Source organism: Gymnodraco acuticeps, unplaced genomic scaffold (assembly GCF_902827175.1).
Source record: "Gymnodraco acuticeps unplaced genomic scaffold, fGymAcu1.1, whole genome shotgun sequence".
Taxonomy (NCBI): Eukaryota; Metazoa; Chordata; class Actinopteri; order Perciformes; family Bathydraconidae; genus Gymnodraco; species Gymnodraco acuticeps.
Window position 1 is genome coordinate 2593994 of NW_022990135.1, and position 21908 is coordinate 2615901.

At 42.6% G+C, this 21908-nt stretch overlaps 1 protein-coding gene, 1 non-coding gene and 1 pseudogene across 2 annotated transcripts; 1 reads left to right on the forward strand and 2 right to left on the reverse strand.

Annotated features, from left to right (window-relative positions):
- Positions 1-3098, reverse strand: part of LOC117546562 — a 6692-nt pseudogene extending 3594 nt beyond the window's left edge.
- A 7301-nt stretch (positions 3099-10399) lies between these two features.
- On the reverse strand, positions 10400-21813 carry LOC117546651 (calcipressin-1-like). The gene is given in 6 exon segments (XM_034216970.1): positions 10400-11251; positions 11254-11286; positions 11514-11673; positions 11848-12021; positions 20617-20745; positions 21766-21813. Coding segments are annotated over 6 exon segments (678 nt in total). The 5' UTR covers positions 21799-21813; the 3' UTR covers positions 10400-11102.
- On the forward strand, positions 19969-20040 carry trnap-cgg. Its single transcript has one exon. It is a non-coding gene; the product is annotated as a tRNA-Pro (tRNA).
- Positions 21814-21908: the final 95 nt, after the last annotated feature.

Sequence of the window (21908 nt, forward strand, 5' to 3'; positions counted from 1 at the left end):
TCTAATGAAATTAGCATGCTAGCGGACTAGCACCGACATGTCCTGTCTTGTTATACCACATCGAATGGAGAATTTCTGTACATTATGATCCAGTTTCACCAAAATGGAATGATTGCTCATGCACTTCTTCAGCAAAGATAACTTAACGATTAATAAAAGTACAAAATACCCTTACTAATCAGCCTACAAATACCCATATCAGTCAAACCCTTGGTTGGTCTGTAAGAGTCAGGACTGGACTAAACTGAGCGTTTTACACCCAGCAGGAAACATGCCTGACTGAGGTCAAGCAGGGGGAACATGTGTGTGTGTGTCTGTGTGTGTGTGTGTGTGTGTGTGTGTGTGTGTGTGTGTGTGTGTGTGTGTGTGTGTGTGTGTGTGACAGAGGGAAAGAAAGGGAGCCTGTGTGTTTGCGTCCTCATGCATGGAGTTATGCTTGTGTGTGTGAGAGAGACCAGAAAGTAGCCCGTGCGTAGTGTTCGAAGTACAGCTGCTCGTCACTGAAGGGAGCCAGATGAATATCTCCAGAAGAGGGAAACATCAGACCTGGAGAAAGAGAGAGGTCGGAGAGGGAAAATTAACAATAAAAGTAAAAAGTAAATGTTTGATTAGCTGTGTCGATATTAAGACATTATTAAACCACTGGATCAGCAGTTTCTGAAGGTTTGCATTGTTCTCTGTTCCTACCATTGGGTTTGAGCCATTTTTTGGCATGCAAGAAGCTCTCCACGAGTCTATCACTGAGCAGCATGTATCCCATTGGCTCAGAGACAAGGACATCTACCAATTCAGGACAGCTGATCTCCTCCACCTTGCCTTCTAGGATCTCGATCCGATCAGACAGACCGTTACTCTGGACCAGGATCTGCACAGAAGACAATTCAACATTACATATCCGCAGGACATACTGTTTTTTTTCAAAATAGATGTGTTGAGTAATTTGTGATTACGTGCCGTGTAGCAGGTAAATCTGACTCTGTGCAGATATGATCCCAATATATCAGTTTATGCACCAGCATCTCTCTGCAGAGTGTGGGCCAGATGTTGCCGCAAACCCATTAACTCCCCAGAATGCCACGCTCTGCATGCGATGTATGTACTCCGTGTGTGCTATCTAGTACATTGCTGTGGTTTCTCTTCAGGCTCCTTCTAGGCCAACAAACACAGCATTTCTCTTCAAACCAAACTCCAAAGTTATGGTTAAAGCTTTATTTTCTGCAGTTTTAAAACCAGTGTACAATAGAGGTGAAAGTATCTGACATTCTAATGACAAAGATGGAGGACCTTTGCGTATTTGGCCATGGGGCTGGATTCAACAGCATACACCTTGGTGGCCCCTGCCTGGAGAGCAAAGAAAGACAGCATAGCGGAACCACAGCTCACATCCAGAACCACCTACACACAGCAAGAGAGGGAGGAGTGGTTAGGCTAGTGAGCTTTTAATGACAGTATTCAAACATGTACATACACACATATATATATATACACTCTTTTGTTATAATGTACTGTAAAATCTTACGTTAGAGTACATTTCAATACAATAATACTATTTGTACTTGATTACAACACAATGTTGCTGTACACATCTGATATTAACATAGTGGAAACCAATGGGCTGTAGCGTTAGCATTAAAATGGATGGACATGTATGTATTGGGAATCCCGTGAACACATGTGTTGTCACCTTGCCTCGGAAGTCAGTCTCGTTGAGTAAAATGGCTTTTTGGTAGGTGGTCGTCCTCGGGTAGTCCTGAAGTAGGACCTGCTGTTGGGACAGACAGCTGTGGAACTAAACACACACACACACACACACACACACACACACACACACACACACACACACACCACACACACACACACACCACACACACAACACACACACACACACCACACCACACACACACACACACACACACACACACACACACACACACACACACACACACCACACACACACACACACACACACACACACCACACACACACACACACCCACACAACACACAACACACCACACACACACCACAACACACACACACACACACACACACACAAAAAACGACAGTTTTCTTTTTTCAACAGTGAAAACGTTTAATTAGTTTGCATCTTTTCACCACAAAGTCCAAATAATTGATGGCTTACCTGGTAGTCCTGTGTTGGGGCATCCTCACTCCTTGTTTCCAGCATCATGGGATGTCTAGGTGTTTGGCCTTCATCCTGGTTGCCTCTCTTCTCTACTTCTGCGCAACCTTTCCTAGTCCCTTCATCATCTCCTGTCCTCAGTAACTGCTGGAAGTTCTTCATGTCTGATAGTCGGAGAGGACAGGAAGTTGTACATGTTTGAACACCTTAATCCCAGGATGATAGGCAGTATGGATTATAGCATGTGTTGTACAAACCAGTTGGAGTTTTGAACTGCAGCAGAAGACTCAGCTTGCCTAAGGTGACCAGGAAGGACTGTCCTCCCACCTGCAGCAGTCCATCTCCTCGGAGACAGTGAACTGGAAGACAGACGTTCTGTTGGCTGGAAAAGACACTTTGAAACCCTCAGATTAATAACACCAAATATAACAAACAAAGATCAACTTGAGGTCATTATGTTGTTGTTCTAACACTCCATTTCCGGTTGGGTTCTGGTGTGTGTGTGGTGTGTGTGTGTGTGGTGTGTGTGTGTGTGTGTGTGTGTGTGTGTGTGTGTGTGTGTGTGTGTGTGCGCTCACCGTCCTGCACAGTGAGCTGCTGCTCCTCCCGTCCCGTGGTGAGGAGCAGCGTGAGCTCCTGCTCCGCCCTCTGTCTGCTCACACTGACCTGCTGCTCTCTGCTCACCTCCTCTTGCAGCTACTCCTCATTCAGAGCACAACACACTGCGTTAAACAAACTACACACCAGATGTAGGAAGATGTAATTTAAGCAGTTTGAATCCACAGCGTATTTCATTAAAATGCATCAGTTCTCCTAGTTGAGAAAAAATACATACAGTAAGTGGTAACCTCCACTGTTACCTCCTCATGTGTCTCCATGTGCTCCTCCTCTGCCCTCAGCTCCTCCTGCAGGGAGAAGACTCGGACAGGGAAGGACTCCTCACTCTTCTCCTCCATTCTTCAGTGTGGAGGGAAGCTGCTCTTCAGGAAGAAAGAAGAGAAGAGAGCAGAGGGGTGGAGATGGACGAAAAGGGGAGGAGAGATATGGGAAGGATTGGGGAAAAAATGGTTTTCCTGCTTTTTGGAATTATTTTTGGGGATCACTTCATGGATGTGTAATTAGATGACTATTAATAAAAAAACAGTCGGACGCCCCTTTAAATAAAATACAAGTACACCCACTGTATAACCAAAAATGTAGACACTATTTAATGAATGGTGTGTTAAAAGGAATGTGTTGCTGGGATAAAGAACATGATTGTGATGGAAATGAGGTCTTTCAACAGAAACATCGCCTCAGTTTAGTTTGGGATCAGAGCTTTGAAGAAGAAGAAGAAGAATGCATGACAATTCATGTTATTAACTAATTCAAATGCAACTTTGTGTCACACATCATGAGGTCAGCTCATATACAGTGACAGAGCTCTCTCTGCTGGATGTGTAGCCTCACTGCAGGAACACAGAGGAGCATCACTTTATTAATATACTCACAAAGCATGTGTGCTGTGTGTAAATGTCTCTATAACTGTGAGAAATAATGATAATTATGTTACTACATCGATTAAGTCATTAAATAAAATAGACGTTGCATCATTTATATGTTTTGTTAGACTAATAGTGTGTTTAACTCGTTTTAAAACATGTTTTGTGATAAACATTCTCAAGCTAAAGGTTGTACCAAAGTAAATCCAGCCAACTTCTATGGATAAAAATCACATATTTAGTTATTATTATTATATTTATCAGAGTTCTGAAATATTATTATTAATATACGCCAAGGCCAATTCCTCAAATGTGAAAACCTACTTGGTAACCAGTTTCTGATTCTAAATACTTAAGTATACTTTATTAGACTATTCATGACACTTTTTAATAACTTGAATTTCAAAAATGTTCACTCTCATGCCGCACCATGTAGACTTTATTGGATTCATTTCATGTTTTGTGACAATAGGAGAGTTTTAAAAGAGCCTGACATGTATACATGGATGTCAGGACCCCTACGGTATTGTAGCCTGAATCATCCCAACTATCTGAGGTATACCAATCCATGAAGCGGGATACTTTAACACATTCTATTAATACACATGTACTGGAAAATGTCCTTGGTGCATATACTGTAGGTTAATCTGAGGTTGAATATTTACAACCTTGCATTTCAGAAAGGGCTTTCATTCCACTCTGAGAGGGCGAGTCTGAACAGGAGGTACACTTACTAATACTACGCTGTAAAAACACTGGTAAGTAAAAGTCCTGTATTGGAGATGTTACTCAAGTAATAGTAAGCAAAATGTAGTTAAAGTATTACTCGTAAAAGTACTAAGAAAAATTAAGAAAATGTTCATAAATGCCAATAAATTCTATTTTAATGGGCTAATTCATTAATTGGCAACACTTTTCTGTATAAAGTGTTGGCTAGATTAATTTAAAGAACACATCGTACCTTTTATTCTTGTGTTTTTTTCTTAATTTGTGAAATAACGAGTAAATAAAGCTGTAAGATAAGTAAAAAGTATATTTCTTCAATTTAAAGGGGCCCTATTATGCATGGCCAATACTGCATGAATGAATGCATGTATTTAGAGAACAAAAACTCAATATCAGAAAAGATACTGTAAGGTAATACACGCAGCATACCCTCTTTCCTTATAACGCAAAGTATTTTTGTTTTACTTGGGCAGAAATGCATTTAAGCACACACATAAATACAGGTGACAGACTTCAAAGCTTATTATAGTGCGTGTATTATTATTATTATTATAGTGACAGTGGCTCACCCTATAGACTGTACTCACATAGATTTGCTGCTGAAGTTCACATGGCTTAAATGACTGCCTTATACAGCACTCTGCCACAGTGACTTTCTATATTGAATTTCACCTGTTCTTCATTCCTGACAGAGAGGGCTGAGGAGCACACACACAGAGACGGCATTAAGCAGACATCATGCTAACAACACACACTGATTCTTCAAAAAATAAAGCAAAATGCTTCCATGATTGCTAATGCTTTTAAAAGTCTAATCTGTGTTTGAATTGTAGAAAACCAGCTTTACCATGATACAGTATATCAGTGTTCCTCTGGACAACATCACACATGGTTTGCACACAGGTTCCTTTACAGAAGTCCAGAAATCTGATCCCAAATCAGCCCTGTTGTATCTTGTATTCAGTCCACAGTCACAGTCAACCCCGGATCATGTGGTGAGTCAAGTCAACAAGGCATCTTTTCCTTGGGGGCACACATCTCAAAAGCCCCTTAAGTACAAAGGTCCGCTGAGCAGCAAAGGTTCGACTTGATCCATCCTGCTCATCCTTTCAGATCCTCTGCTGCTTTCAGGATACACAGAACCACGGTGGTCAGCAGCAACACTGCAGCGATCAGTCCATATCGAACCCACGGGACATTGTCTGGGGCGGCTTTAAGGAGGGAAGGGAGTGATGGATGGAGGGGGCACATTAAAAATGCAACACTATCTCTTTGCATATTGAAATGTCGATAAAGTGAAACCTACCTGTGTCGACTGGAACTTAGGCCAAATTAATAAAGGTTACAATTAGTATTTGTATCTACATCTGTAAACCGTCCCATTAACATGAATCTTGCCATCAAACCACACCTCGGAAAGCATACAAATAAAAGCAGAACGTTTTGTGTGATTCTCATGCTAACCTTCGTTTGGGCCTGATGTTTGCGTCTCCTCAATGGCTTCCATTGGCTGCAACACTGTCGTGACTTTAAAGACATCAGACAAACATAAAAAGACGGAATAAGAATGATGATAAATTGCCCTAAGGTTAACGTTTAGCATCTTTCAGCTAATTGTTTCAGTTTTATCGACAATTGCGCTGATTATTAAGGTCTAAGTATGTTTCTAAAATATACATAACTAACTGAGAAGGGTTTACCTTCAATTGGCTGTGTAGAATCTTCCAGAAGACATGTATAGGATGGGTGACAGTCACTTCTTCTGTCGTAGACACTATCGGCCAGTGTGTTGTACTGACCCAGTCCTCTGTTGTTCCTGTGGTCTCATCAGTGGTAACAACCCATGGGGTATCTGAAAGATTGGCTGTAAGATGGTGCATCATTTTTCTCATAATGACATATATTGTGTAGCTGCAGTGAAAAGAATAAGAAAGAATGTTACCAATATCTGTCGTGTTCGTTTCCACTACCGTCAGTGTGATACTCTCTGGTGTCCCTGGCCTTGCATCATCAGTATCGCTGAAATACCAGAAAAGTGAAAGTTTTTCCATCCTAAAAGACATTTTTAACTTGGAAATGATAGATTTGTTGATTTACGGATCATTTCCTATGCAAAAACGGTAAAAACAACTGATCAACCACACATGTTGCAGTCCCTGACATCTCCTTAACCTATTCAATATTGTGGTAAATAGATGTAACAGATTTAATTTAGCAGATAAAGCACTCCATAGATCTTACCTGGTTTTATACAAACACTGGTATTCTCCACTGTCTGTCATCCTTGTTGGGCTTATATCAAGTTCAAAGGATTCACGAGAGTCGGAAAAATCCTTCTCCTATAGTCATCCATAGACGTCACAGACTGTAAGTGAAAAGAGATGATGCATTATTGCAATAATCCCAAATCCAATGGAATAAGCCCATAAGGAAGGACAAATAAGTAAGCAATTTACCATTATAATGACTTGCGTGTTACAATGGCTTCACATACAAGTCATTTGTCTCAGGTAACAGGTAAAACACACCTGGACATCTATGAAAATGTTCATCTAGGGGCATGCTTTATAGTCCATCGGCAGTGTACAGTACCTCAGGCAGCGACGCTATAGTCAAGCCGTTCCAGGTCCACCAGACTAGCATCTTGTTGGGGGACTGCTTTCTGGACATCGGAATATAGCATGGCAGAGTCGACAAGTCGTCCACCGGCACCGACATGGAGCGCTCAACATGTGGCACTGTGGGAATAGCAGAGAAACAAAAGGATGTGAAGGAGAACACAGATGGCGTCTACACATCCATGACGGTAACCTCTTCTCCCTCTGACTCACGATGGACTGTGAGCCACACTGTTGAAATGGTTTTCCTTCCTTGCCATATGCACTCGTACATATTTGTGTCACTGAGCAAGGCGTAAGAAAGTACGAGCGACCAGTGTCCTTCCCTGCGGAGCTCTTCTGAGGGCAGGTGGAATCGGCCCTGAAAGGAAGTATGAAATGATACAGGGTTAATAGCTCCACAAAGTTATGGTTGATTTCAGATTCTACTTACTTTAAATCTGTCTGCTTGTATTAGCTCCTCTCCCTGCTGAATTGCCACGTCCTCCCCCATCGCCTCCCACCACAGACCCTCCTCCTCCTTCTCCTCCTCCTCCTCCTCCTCCAGGTAGGCTGAGGCATTACAGGGCAAGGTGACCCACTCCCCGTACTCCACCTGAAGGTGATGTATCGGCGTTATGTGCAGGGCTGGATGGAAGGAAGATTGATAACAGTAGCAGAGCGTTACAAGGAAGAAGGTAGAAGAGAGGAAGGAAGGGAATAATGATGAAAAGTTAGATAAGAAAAGGAGACGGCATGAGTGACAGGAACACAAACTGATAGGGATGGAAATAAAGACAGAGAGGTAGGGATGTACGATGAAGAGGAGAGTGATTTTATATTTGAAATCTTTGCAACTGAGCTTCTTTTCCTCTCTAATCGTTCAGGCTTTAAAATGCCATGTCCAAATGTACCTTACGGGTATATTTAAAAATGATGTCATTAGAGATGTGTTTCATTGACGTGATAAAGACTTACCGTCGCAGAGCCGCCCACACTGAAGAAACAGCATCATCACCATCATACTCACAGGCAACATCTTGGACAGTGCTGAAACACAAACGCATCATTAAACTCCGAAAGGCAGATTTTAAAACAACAAGATAAACTTGGAAACCAAACACCTTATTTCTTTTTCAAGCACCTCATAAAGAAGTGTGGCGATTTGTTGCTTTTATGTCAGTTACGCGCTCCAAAACACCTTTCAAATGAAGTTCAATAATGTACAGTCTTTTGGCAATTGTACATTTCTTTGTTGATATAAGTTAAAAGTCATTTATAAAGCACCTTTCTAATATATATTATATTACCATTTAAAGGGGTGTTTGCAATACATGCCAACATTTACCGATTCACACACTGATGACACGGCTGCCATACAAGGTGACACACGCCTCATTATATAATCTGACGCTCACACACACTCGCATACGACATGCAGACCAGAGGAGGCAGGGATCGATCCCAAGAACTTCTGATTAGTAGACGACTCTCTCTACCTCCTGAGCATGCAACAGCAAAGGTCCTTTTCTTAAAAATATTTTTCTACTCATGCAATTACCTCTGGTCCATTTTTCTAAAAGTTAAACAACATTTGAACTGCTACAAAACTAAAGATTTCAGATTAGCATGAATTCTATGCATAATGTTTTGAACTGTTGGCATGAAGCTAACATTTGAGACAGATTTTTGTATCATATTGTCGTGCCATAAAAGGAGGAATTGGAACACCAACATAGAGCTAAAACTCAAATGTGCTCTTACCGGAAAATGTTGACGAGATGAAAGAAGATGAGAGATGTGTGTGTGCTCCTCCGACACCCCTGTGTGTGTACGTGTGTTCTCATGTCACAGCTCGGTGTAGTGTGTGTGTTCTCCTGTTACATGACATTCTTTAAATCTCAATGGCAGCACATGCGTCCTTCCAGTGCTGCGTGAAATCTTAAATCTATATGGCAGGTGATATGCCATTTACTGCAGATTGAAACATTTTAAGGTTAACACACAAATAAGATAACACAAAGTGACAGAAGCAAATAATGTCAATGCACAAAACCAGAAATAACAGATAGGTGAACCCTCATTAGGCCCGGTAAGTTGGGTATACGAGTGACAGAGGTTATGTGTCATATGCACCTGAACAGTGTTTCTGGAATATGACACACACGAGGCCTATGCTTCCACCATATGATGTGAATCATTTCAGGCTCCATGGGACACTTCATACAGAACCATTAAAGATAGTTGTTCCTGTTATTGCAGCCTGTCTGAAAGATGAGCTAATACAAAATATAAATCTTATAATAATTAAACAAATGGACTTGAAAACTCTAGATATATGACTCTGAAATGGACACTATTACATTAACCTTTTCACATTCCTCTGTACTTTTGCATATTTTTGCACAATGCAACCGATGTTATAAAATGCAAAGCTCTTCCACTTTAAATTCTGATATACAGCACATTATTTTCTAAATCATTGTTCCTATTCTTCTGTACTTCCTTTTTGTTACTTGTGAACATGAACTATTTTTTTTAATGTATTTTTTTTTACATTTGTATTGTTATGCTTTTTAATTTATCTGCTCATTTCATTGAACAGATGCTCTTTGTTCAGAATATAACTTTTAGTTTTACATACAGTGTTAGCAAATCACTATAAAGAAAAGAAACAACTAAAATACAAAATGAAATGAAAAGAAAACCAAAATCAAAGCAGTAATATATGGCTCATACAGTTCATTTTTGAATCTATAATAGTTACACATTTTAGTTCTATATTTGCTACTTTACTTAAACTTAATTCCTCTTACCGTGTTTATGTGCGCACCGTCAGCAAATTCCTAATATGTGTACACCTTAAAAACAGCAGCAGCACCCTCTGCTGTTTGCAGAGACGTGTATGAGTTACTCACCAACAATGAAACATTATTATGAAGCACGCATTAGTATAAAAGCATCAGTATAAATGTATACACGGCTGTGGCTAAGTGGATAGTGTGCTGGACTTCGAATCGGGGGCACTAGCAAGTTCGAGTCCCACTGCAGTCAGCATGTCGTTGTGTCCCTGAGACACTTCACCCCAAACTGCTCCTGTGGGGATTGCCCACAGTGCTGAATGTATGTAAGTCGCTTTGGATAAAAGCGTCTAACAGTGACATGTAATGTAATAATTATCAGCTGATAGTATTCTGTTTTACCTGGATGATGTGATCACTGTGTTTTTTTTTTTTCACGCATATTATAAATTAAACCTCTCCTCATTTAACCAGTAGTATCTTCTTTGTGTTGTGTCCTGTGTTTACCTGATGATTAGCAACCACTGGCAAACCTCCTCTTCCTGACCTTCTCTATCCTAACGGTCTCCATCGGCTGCTCAAACATGAGGTTGAAATCCAGCAAGTCCAGCTTGAGTTGACACTGATAACATGAAGATGACAGAGAGACATATGAACTTGAATTGTTTTTTAATTGTAAATCAATAATGTAAATGAAGATGAATGCAGCTGCCGCTGTAATGCGAGACAGCTTCACAAATCAGCCTGAATAAAGATCCTGGAGAGGAAAATATGACACCAACATTGATTAATAAGTAGCTGTAGCCATTGACAATAACTAAAGATAATGTGATCAATTATACACAATAAAAAAATACAAACATGACCTACCAGAATGATGCCGCATTCATGTTATGGGGGAATAACCAACATCCACATCCCTGTGAAGGTCTTGTACACACTTTATTTGAACCTGGCCAGCTTAATCTCACAAACACACAAAATAAGTCATGGTACATTTCAGGTCTTTTTGCAAAACATCACTGAAAAATCTCCCTCCATTGCACTACGATCAAAACATGGTTATACATTTTTTCCTACAGTTCAACACTAATATTTCCTTTAGTTCCATCTTTACTCCTCACAAGCAGTACAGATGACCTGATGGCTAAAGTGAGCAGTGTTTTCCACTAGGAAGTTCATATCTCCCGTCTTTCCCACGGGACGTGAACGCAGCAATGGACACTAAGTTTCCAGTCCGTCTTATGAAATGCTCGTCTACGGGACATGGCGGCACCCTCGGGTCCTGAACCCTTTCTCAAAGCTCAGAGCGTGTTCCGCTCTCCACCGATCGCTTCATGATGAAATGTCTCTTCTCACTGCTCCACTCCGGGCGTGAAGTCGGGGCGCCGTGTCTGGATGATCTTCGGCCGCAGGGGGCGGGGTTTGTCGTCTTGATCACTGTCGTCGGGAGCGGAGCTGTCGCCTCGCTCGTCATCGCAGACGTGGATGACGACACTGGGGGGGTGGGGGTGGCAGTGTGGAGCTCGTACTTGTCCCCTGGGAGAAGAAGTACAGGAGTCATTATGCATGTCATCTTTACAAACCTTAGTTGGCCCAATATAGCACCAGGAGGGTTCCCTATATTCATATTACACATACAAATAATAAGAAACAGAAAGTATAGCATTACTTATACTACGTAAACATTATCATTGATAATTCATTGTTTGTAAACCGTAAAATAACTGAACTCAAGCTATTGTGATAAGGTAAGTGTGTAAGACCTGGTCCCAGCTTGGAGATGGCACACAGCAGGTCGTAGTTGACGACGGGCATGGCATCCTTAGACTGCTCCCAGCCCACCGGGGGGGAGGCAGGGGGCGAGATCAGGAACTGCTTATCCGGCTTGGGGGGCTCCAGCCGAGGACTGCCTATGTGGACAGACTGCAGACACAGAGGCTTGATTAAGGATTTAGATGGACGCGTTTGATATTAAATACTGTATAAAAGAGTGGTGGTTGGTTAGATCCCTACAAAAATGTCTAACAAAACCCATGAGGGATTTACTGTGCTCTGTAGATCAGTGCAGCATGTGCAAGCGATGCATTTTAAGACTACCTGAGCGAAGTAAAGTCTCATCTCTTTGCCCTTGAAGTCGGTCTTGTGGAGTCGCAGTCTGGCCTCAGCTGCAGCCAGAGCATCGCTGAAGCTGATCCTCACTCTGCGGAAAGATTTGAAGTACTGGAACTGCACCTCCGGCTCGAAGGAACGGAACAAGGCCTCAAAGCTGCCCTGCAGACACAGAGAGGGAGAGAGGGTGAGAACAGGAAATACACCATCTCACCCACACATTTCCAAAGACACACACACACTTCTCCCTCAGAGGCTTGGGAGCTCAGTGTGTTCACAACAAGAGAAAATACTGATCTGTTCAGCACACAGCATGAAAATGTCTGCCAACACTATAAAGACAATGTTAAGAGGTTAGCATGCTAATGCTAGCCTGTAATGTATTAATTGTAATTATGTACAGCTGCATACAAGACACAACAAATTATGAATGGAAATAAATGAGCCGTAGTAGACACAAATAGCAATTCCCCGAGTCATCTTTTCCTCCTGCAGTGCAGCAGAGGAGCTCTGACCATGCAGTGAGTCATGATCGAGTCAAAGGAGGAAGGAGCTCAGCTCACTCACACACTTTAAACCCAATATGCTTATGTGGTGATAATCTGCAGGGCCCCTAGAAAAGAAAATCAGCCATGCACAATAGAAGTCCAACCCTACAATCTGCTTACCTAATGTATGGACTGGGCATATGTGCACACACCATGATAACCACATAAACCGCTTAAATTGAAGTGTTTATTAAAAAACCCCTAGTTTGGATTTGGTTCCAAAAAAACTGGATCCGACGTCTCCCATAATGCAAGCCAACAGCCTATTTTCATCACCCTTCCCTGCCTGTTTAATGTAATTCATTTGTAATCACTAAGCCAAGATAACACCAGTGACATCACTGTGACATCTTCAGGGTTGTTTTGTGTTTGTAGAAATCTTTCCCAGAGCCAGATAACACATCAATCTGAAATGGTAATAAGCTGCAGCCTTGTTCAAGCTTGTTCCCCTTTATAGAGAAAAACTGAATGTTTTCTTGGAATCGTTTGGCATTGAAATAGTTGATTGATATCCAAATGTTCATCTCATTTACACAAAAACACAGTTGCTGAATCAAAGAACCAAGTGTGTCTTTCTCTGGAGCGTTAGTATTAAACCTGCTGCTCTCTGTGGCTAATGCTAATGTTTTTGAGCGTAACCATCTGTAGTATTGCATATATTATCTTTCTGCTTAGGGAAAAAAAGGCTTTGACTTTTTGGGATTATTTTACACCGATTACAATGTTCGGTTCAAAGCACAGGATGCAGCAACGGTTTCCTTGCAAAATAGATGTGGAGATCGTGGAAAGGGATTGGAATGGCCAAATCGACGTCGCCAATAGCAGGCTCAGTGTACATCCAGTAATTATCCAAATACATAGAGTGAGTGCCATTCATTTCAAAGACCGTGGTTTGTAAAGGGAACACCTGATGCGGGCTGCTCTCTTACCTGTGCCTCGGGACGGCTGAACACTTCCTGGTTGCTCACCGAGGCGACCAGGCAGAAGCGGTTACACTTGGTGGTCTTGATGTGCATGATGGGGGACCCAGGGAGGTGGAACCTTCTCCACCTGATACCTGAGGTCAGGGCGCAGCGGGACGCCGACACTATCTTCAGGCGTTGTGAAGGCGGCGGCGGTGGCGATGAAGAGGAAGAGGAAGGGGGAGAACGGAGGAGCGTTGCCTTCCCCAGGGTGGCAGAAGAGAAGGAAGGAATAGATGCTCTGTAAGAGGAAACAGCTGCCTCTCACACGTTGATCTTCTTCTGTGGTGGTAAAGCACTCGTTTATGTCCTCCCAGTGCACAGTGTTAGAGATGCAGTAGCCTCATACCCCACATTCCAAGGTTATCTCGTCTGAATCTCCGGAAATACACAATCCAGCATTGTCTTTTCTTCTTCCTGAGTCTTCCTCGATGTGTGTTAGCTCTGCAAAATGAGGAATTTTCCAGAGATTTGGGTGTGGAGAGCCTGTCTCTTCTCAGCTCTCTTTCTCTCCTCTCTGTCCTACTGCTCCACAGCCACTTAAATGAGCTCCAGCCAGGCAATGACGCATTACCCACAATCCCCTCCCTCTCCATGTCCTGGTTCCATTCATTCACTGCAAACCAATCAGCTGTTGTAGAGGGAGGGACCACTTTTTGTTTTTCTCTTCCTATGCCTGTACTGACAGATACTAGCCAATGCTGAATAATCACACAGAAAGAAGGACATTGTGTGTTCACATAGAGATACCGGAAAATAATGACACCACACCGCTTAGCAAACTGACGCATTAATCGGCTTTCTGTTGCATTTGAAAATCCTTTGTCGAATGGAAAATGTGTAACAAAGAGCCTTTCAACTCTTAATTTCACACACACACCAAAGACGTATCAGCTGACCTCTGAGAGCACGGAGCAAGACAGAAAGGAAAAGACTTGTCAGCAGAGTTAATATGGATGAAGCTGAGACAGCTGACAGACAGGAGGGGGATGGCAGATAAAGAGTGGAAGGAGACATAAGAAGAATGCAGGATGGAGGGATGAAGGGATGAACAGGAGGAGGTGGTGCTCATGGAAAGTATGCAGTTTGATAACACGCTTTTATGAGGTATTAATAGCAGAGAGCTTGAAGTGGGGGGGAGTGTGTGTGCAGCCGGCAGTTGGAAAAATAATACCAGGCTGTGCAGACACGAAGGTGTGTGCGTGTGTGTGAGTACTTAAACAGAAGAGGTTCACACAGCAGAGAAGAATTGTTGTTATGCTGGATTTAACACAAGAGAACCCCATATTAAATGTAAAGAAGCATACAAGAAGAATAAAAAAGGAAGCAGCATATTAGAAAAAGACCCAGTAAACACACCATAGCAACACCTTATTTTTTCCTTATTACATTACATTGCATTTAGCTGACGCTTTTATCCAAAGCGACTTACAATAAGTGCATTCGACCAAGAATCCATCACTACACTAATTATCCTTGACCTCTCTGCAGCCTTTGACACCATCTCCCATAATATCCTCCTCACCCGCCTGTCTGAACTCCTTGGCCTTACTGACACCGCCCTCTCCTTCTTCCACTCATACCTCTCGGACCGGACACAGTTTGTCACACACGCTGGCTGCAGCTCCCCCTGTGCCTCTGTCAACCATGGAGTCCCCCAAGGCTCGGTGCTCGGTCCCCTTCTATTCACAATATACATCCTTCCTTCCAAAACCCTGAACAGGCTCCAGTACATACAGAACTCAGCTGCCAGGGTTCTCACACGCACCAAGCCCTGGCAGCACATCACCCCCACTTTCTTCAACCTCCACTGGCTCCCGGTCAAGTCCTGCATCACGTACAAAGTCCTCCTCCTCACCTACAAATCCCTCCATGCCCTCTCCCCTCAGTACCTCACAGATCTCCTCCACCCATACATCCCGTCCCGCACCCTTCGATCCTCAGACTCTGGCCTGCTCTCCATTCCCCATTCACGCCTCCGCACCTTCGGGGACCGTGCCTTCAGTCTCGCTGCCCCCACCCTCTGGAACTCCCTCCCTGCAGAAATCCGCAACGCCCCTTCTCTCAACATCTTCAAATCAAGCCTTAAAACTCATCTGTTCAACATCGCCTTCCAACAATAACTCACTCCTCCCCCCCCCCCCCTACTTACACTTCCATTTCTGCCCCCTGTTTTATGTTTATGTTTGTATTATGTTTTATGTCTTGTCCTTGTATGTTTCTTTGTAAAGCGACCTTGAGGTTATGAAAGGCGCTATATAAATTCAAGTTATTATTATTATTATTAAGAAGATACAAACTTGAAGTAAACAGAATCATATAAGTACATCAGGTTTCATAGAGCCAAAACATTTCAAGTGCTACTCAACTAGATTTAGATAAGCCAGTCCTTTGTTAGTATATAGTGCTTTGTTAGTCATTCTATTGCTCGAAGTGGAGTCGAAAGAGATGAGTTTTCAGTTTGCGCCGGAAGGTGTGCAAGCTTTCTGCTGTCCTGATTTCAATGGGGAGCTCATTCCACCATTTTGGAGCCAGGATAGCAAACCCACGTGTTTTTGCTGATGGGAATTTGGGTCCTCCTCGCAGTGCGGGTGCAGCGAGCTGTTTGGCTGACGCAGAGTGGAGTGCACGTGCTGGGGTGTATGTATTTAACCATGTCCTGGATGTAGGAAGGGCCAGATCCATTTGCAGCATGGTACGCTAGTACCAGTGTCTTGAAGTGGATTCTAGCAATTAATGGAACCCAGTGAAGGGAGCGGCGGAGCGGAGTGGTGTGGGAACATTTTGGAAGGTTGAAGACCAGACGAGCCACTGCATTCTGGATGAGCTGCAAAGGTCGGATGGCACATGCACTGCAGGTAGACCAGCCAGGAGGGAGTTGCAGTAGTCTAGGCGTGAGATGACGAGAGCCTGGACCAGAACCTGAGTCGCTTTCTGAGTCAGCTGGGGACGTATCTTCCTGATGTTGTAAAGCGTGTATCTGCAGTAACGGGTTGTAGCAGCAATGTTTGCAGTGAAGGACAGGTTGTTATCTAGGGTCACACCCAGATTCCTTGCAGTCTGAGTCGGGGAAACAACAGAGGTGCAGATGTTGATTGTTAGGTCAAGAGTGGGACAATCTTTTCCCGGGAGGAAGAGCAGCTCAGTCTTGTCAAGGTTGAGCTTGAGGTGGTGAGCAGACATCCACTGAGAGATGTCAGCTAGACAAGCAGAGATGCGTGCGACGACCTGGGTCTCTGAGCGGGGAAAGGACAGAATTAATTGGGTGTCGTCAGCGTAGCAGTGGTAAGAAAAACCATGCGGGCTAATGACTGATCCGAGCGAGTTTGTGTACAGAGAGAAGAGGAGGGGACCAAGAACAGAGCCTTGAGGGACCCCCGTAGTTAATTGACAAGGGTTGGACTCGGACCCTCTCCAAGTCACCCTGTAGGTACGGTCTTTCAGGTATGAGGTGAGGAGGGAAAGTGCAGAGCCTGAAACTCCAAGTTCTTGGAGCGTGCGAAGGAGGATCTGATGATTCACCGTGTCGAATGCGGCAGACAGGTCCAACAGGATGATGACAGAGGAGAGGGATGCTGCTTATAATGCTACAAGGTGACAAAATAATCCCCATTGAAAATATGCTAGTTAGCTTTAGCTGCTAGCATTCTTTGGGAAGCCTAGTCCTGTTTGGCTGAATAACGGCGCTAACATTAGCACCGGTTCCATTAAATTACATTACGATTTTCAATACAGTAGAAATGAACAAACTCATCCGATATCCACTAAATTAAGGAGGCTTTATCCAGCATTACAAATGGATATAAGTAGGGATGCACGATATTGGTTTTTTGAAACCGATACCGATACCGATAACTTCCTGCTTCTCAAGACCGATACCAACAAAAAATTAACGGCACTAATTATTTTAACGCGATTAACGCATGTGTATTTTTTTTCCTCGGCCGCCCCGTAGTTTCAGAGCGCATCGAGTTTAAAATACCATCTACAAGCTGATGCTGACAGCCCCGCTCCTGCCGCCCGCTTGTGGCAGACCACACTTCCACGCTCACCGGCAGGCACCGACTGACACCGATAATTATCGGTCCGATAATTATCGTGCATCCCTAGATATAAGTGATATCAATAAGACTTGAAAGGATTGACTGCATACGTGTGTTTGTCACAGATCAGATCATCCAAATATTAAAAAATCAAATGGAAAAATCCAAATGGTTTTTAGTTAAGGTAGCCCTTGCAATGCTTACTTCCAGGTTGGCGTACAAAAAAACATCACCACTCTTTAGCTTTACATATCCCCCAGGTTCCACACTGTGATAACTCAACCAAACCTCACTGAGAACATAGCTTTTAAAAACAGGCCTCAGTATGCTCTCAGTCCTGTGTTACCCATAGTGCATCTGCAACACCACGGCTGCTGCTCGTAACCCTTAGCCTAGCATGTCCACATACTGTACATGATGTGTGGCTGGCTGAGTGCAGGTGTTAATGCACGCTGGAATGACTAATAGCACAGCGCCGTGTGTGCAGGATGGAAAATGAAGCGCTGTGCCTCCCGACAGTGAAGCCGGTGCGTTGTGTAAGTGTTGTTTGTTGATGTTAAACATTACCGTGAGTATGTGTGTGTAGGTGCTAATCATCTCCAGACCTCACCCTGCTGCGGCCGCTATCCGAGCGTGTGAGTGTGTGAGGGCTCAGCCCACATTTTTTCCATCACTATGTTTTTGTTTCATCCTGCCATTTTTTCCATTCCCTCACTAGAGAGATACACACAGACAGACAGGTGCACACAAGAACAACACACACTGGACGCTGCTAGCCAGCTGCTGCATTTTTATTGCATCTTGATCATCTTTCCTATGCTCAATTGAAAGTTGTATTGTTTCCACTAACAACTGATACCTGAAAGCTGATACAGTGTGTATTAGAGCCTGACACACACTAGGCCATTTGAGTTTTATAATATCTGATAAGAAGACTTGAATCCCCTTTTAACCAGATTTCACTCTCCTTTCTATCACCCTCAACAATGAGTACATATTGTACTAATTCTGCTCAAAAATCTACTTAAAAAACCCAAAGCCTATCTTGTTTTGGCAAAGCCCCCTCAGTTTCCATTTCCTTAACCACTCACAGAAACACTCTTTGTGCTTTTAGGTGGATTCCAGTTCCTTCAAGCCAAAGTCCAATGACACATCCCACATTTGTTCACCTCCAGTTCTACATCAAAAAACCCACTTTGAGCCCGAGGGGCATCAGGTAACGAAAGCCACACTGCTCTGTTTACATGTGGCTTTAACAAAATTCCATATGTGAACAGGAAAAAATGGCCTGGAGCATGATGACACATCTGTCCCTTTTCCAGCTCTATCTTAACTTTCGGAATAACAACAGTATATGTCTCAGTCTTCCATTGAGTTACTCTGAGTCATGTCCAACAAAACAAATCGTTCACATTTTCCATCTGGCCTAAAACTTGTTTGTCTGATGCAGTTTCAGGTTAGTGTTCGTCCATCAAGTCCAACCTGCTTATCTGCTAGTGTAGGACAAGTGATGCTAATCACTGCAGGGAAATAGGACCACACATTTGATTATTCGAGTCATTTTGCATACACCACAGCTGAGTGTGTTTAGCTGGAATTACTTTCCAGATCCACATCAGTTTTCCTTGACCGACATCTGTTCTTCAATTCTAGTCCAAGTTTGGCTAATAACAAGAATACACACAAACAAAACAAAAGGTCACACAAGGTGTCATCAAATCTGTACATTATTCCCCATTTATAAAGTGTTGCCTCACTGTTCAAAAGACAAACCAACTAAATATTCAATTAAATTAGAAAACACACCCAACTATTCCTTCCTTCTTGCTTAAAATAAGGTTAATGCACTAAATATGACTTGTTCCTTAACAATGGAGGGTTTATTACACTTTCATACACCCTTCCTGGAACCTCCTGTCACAGGATACATCAGCTGACCGTGCCCAGTGGAAAGCAGCAGGATCATGGAAGAAAGGGAAGCAGGGAAATACAAATATTTTTCTCAAAGGATGCCCTTTGACCCCTTTTCCATCAGCAGACTCTCATAGCCCAGCACAAAACACTGGCTCATCTGACTGCCCAGTGTGTGTGTGTGTGTGTGTATGTGCGTGTGCGTGTGCGTGTGTGTGTGCGTGTGAATCAGCAGTTGGTTGTGTTAGTGCTGACAGTAACACCCTGAACATTATAGCAGCTTTTCTTTGGAAATGCACTGCAGTTAAAGATTAAAGATACAAAGGTAGATTAGTCATATATGTTACTACAGGTAGGGTAGGAGAAGGTACAAACATGAGATAGTATAGAGGACATGTCTTGAAGAATTTACTGCAGCTATTCCAACGTTATAAATAGATACAAATTAGTGATCATCTCATAAAAACTGGATCAAATACTTTGAGAGAGCCATTCTGCATAATGGGTACTTTTGATATTTTAAGTACATTTGACTCATTCCTGCACTTCTCTTGGCCTGTTGCAATATGTTATTGAAATAGTACATTTTGATGCTGATACATTTGTACTTTTACTCAAGTAAATTCAGGATGATTACTTGTAAGTGGCTCGTTGGTATAGGGGTATGCTTCTCGCTTCGGGTGCGGGAGGTCCCGGGTTCAAATCCCGGACGAGCCCTTACTTTGAGAATCTCTACTTAACTAAAACACATATTTCTACGTGTACATCTGTGTTGAAAAAATGGAGTGTTACCTAAACTGCAGAACTGTTGTGAAAAGTCATGCAACACCCAAACTGAGGGCATGTGTAAATATGTAATAAGTACTACTGATGTACTTTGAAATACACGAGTCTCCAAGCTTGATTAATTATTATAGGGGGGCTGTGGCTCAGTGGGTAGTGTGCTGCACTTCGAAACAGGGGATAGCAAGTTCGAGTCCCACTGTTATCAGCATGTCGTTGTGTCCCTGGGACACTTCACCCCAAATTGCTCCTGTGGGGATTGTCCACAGTATTGAGTATGTAAGTCGCTTTGGATAAAAGCGTCTAACAAATTACATGTAATGGCGTACTTAATGTTGCATTGTTGGAGGAGACTTGGACTTAAGATGTTCCTTGCATAACTACACTGTAGCTACTGTGCATTATGACAATAATAAGCCTTTGTATATTTAAGACAATTTCATATTTACCTTTACTTAACTACAGCTTTGAGTACTTTATCTACCTCTGCATAAAGCAGGTTGGGCTTACCTTCAGTGTGTCTTCTTTGAACAGATCCTCCGGTACTTTGCAGGCGATCAGGGCGTTGGGTAGATCCGTAAACTTGACATCTACCGTCGCCTCTTCAGTGGCTGGCCGCTGCATCCTGATTACTGTCCTCTGCACACACAGCACCGAAAGCTTTAAATATAAATAATAAAGACAAGGCTCGGCTAACGCCCACAGGCCGCGTATTAGCTGACGTTGAGGCTAACACAAGGATGCATTTAATGTCATGCGTACTACTAAAGCCGTAGTCGTTATTTCATGTAAATAGTGAGATGTTGAAGCTCACCAGAGCTGCCTTTCTTCCGTGTAACGTTATTAGCTTACACTACGCTGGCTAGCTGCTTATGCTAACCAGGAAACTACAATAATGCCGCCGAAAAAGCGAAACACACGATATTCCTTGAATATTTTCTCTCACTTAAGTCTAGGTGAAGGTGGTCGTTGGGAAGGTGGTATTGTCTTAGACTAAAACAGCCAAATATTGTCTACTTTTAACTGAAAATAGTCCCCCCGAATCCATTTGTTAGCATCTAGCAAAGGATAAAGGAGATGACGTTATTCTTCTTCTTCTTTCCAGCAAACTAGGCACAAGTATAGTACATGTCTGCCCCCTAGCGGTGTAAACGTCATTTAAAAAGTGAAATCCCCTGTCACCAATAATGTTCTAGGGATTAAACTAACATTTAAAAAACTTCATCCTCAAAAACAATAACATTACAAATATAAAACAACAAGAAACTACAACAAAAGTACCTTTTTGCTTAGTTTGTTTTATCTGGGAGTCACTGAAGTTATATTGAAAACAAGCATGTGCAAAACTGTAAGTGAAAACCAAGGAAAAAAACATACAAATGTTTCCCTTCCACAAATGTTAAAATATATAAGGATAATACCAACAAAAATAAGTAATGTTATGTTTTGTGATTCATTCTGGATGGCATGTGAGAAGCAGCATGGTGCCATATTGTGTCACCGATGTAACAATTTAAAAGCTTACACGATGACTTTCAAAATAAGTGTAGAAATATAATTAAACACTTTAAATGTTACACAAGGCTGAAACTGTATGTGTTTTTTACATATTAGTGATATTTGTGTGTGTTTGAGGAACTTAACTACTTGCGCTAGTACCTGAGTGGCAACAGGGTTTAAGCTCCAGGTCATGTGGGGATCAGCCACCACTTAATCCTCTGGAGAGAGAGAAACTGTGAGAGGGAGGGAGTGATAGAGAAAGAGAAAGGGAGGAAGAGAGAGGGGTGAGAAAGAGAGCGGTA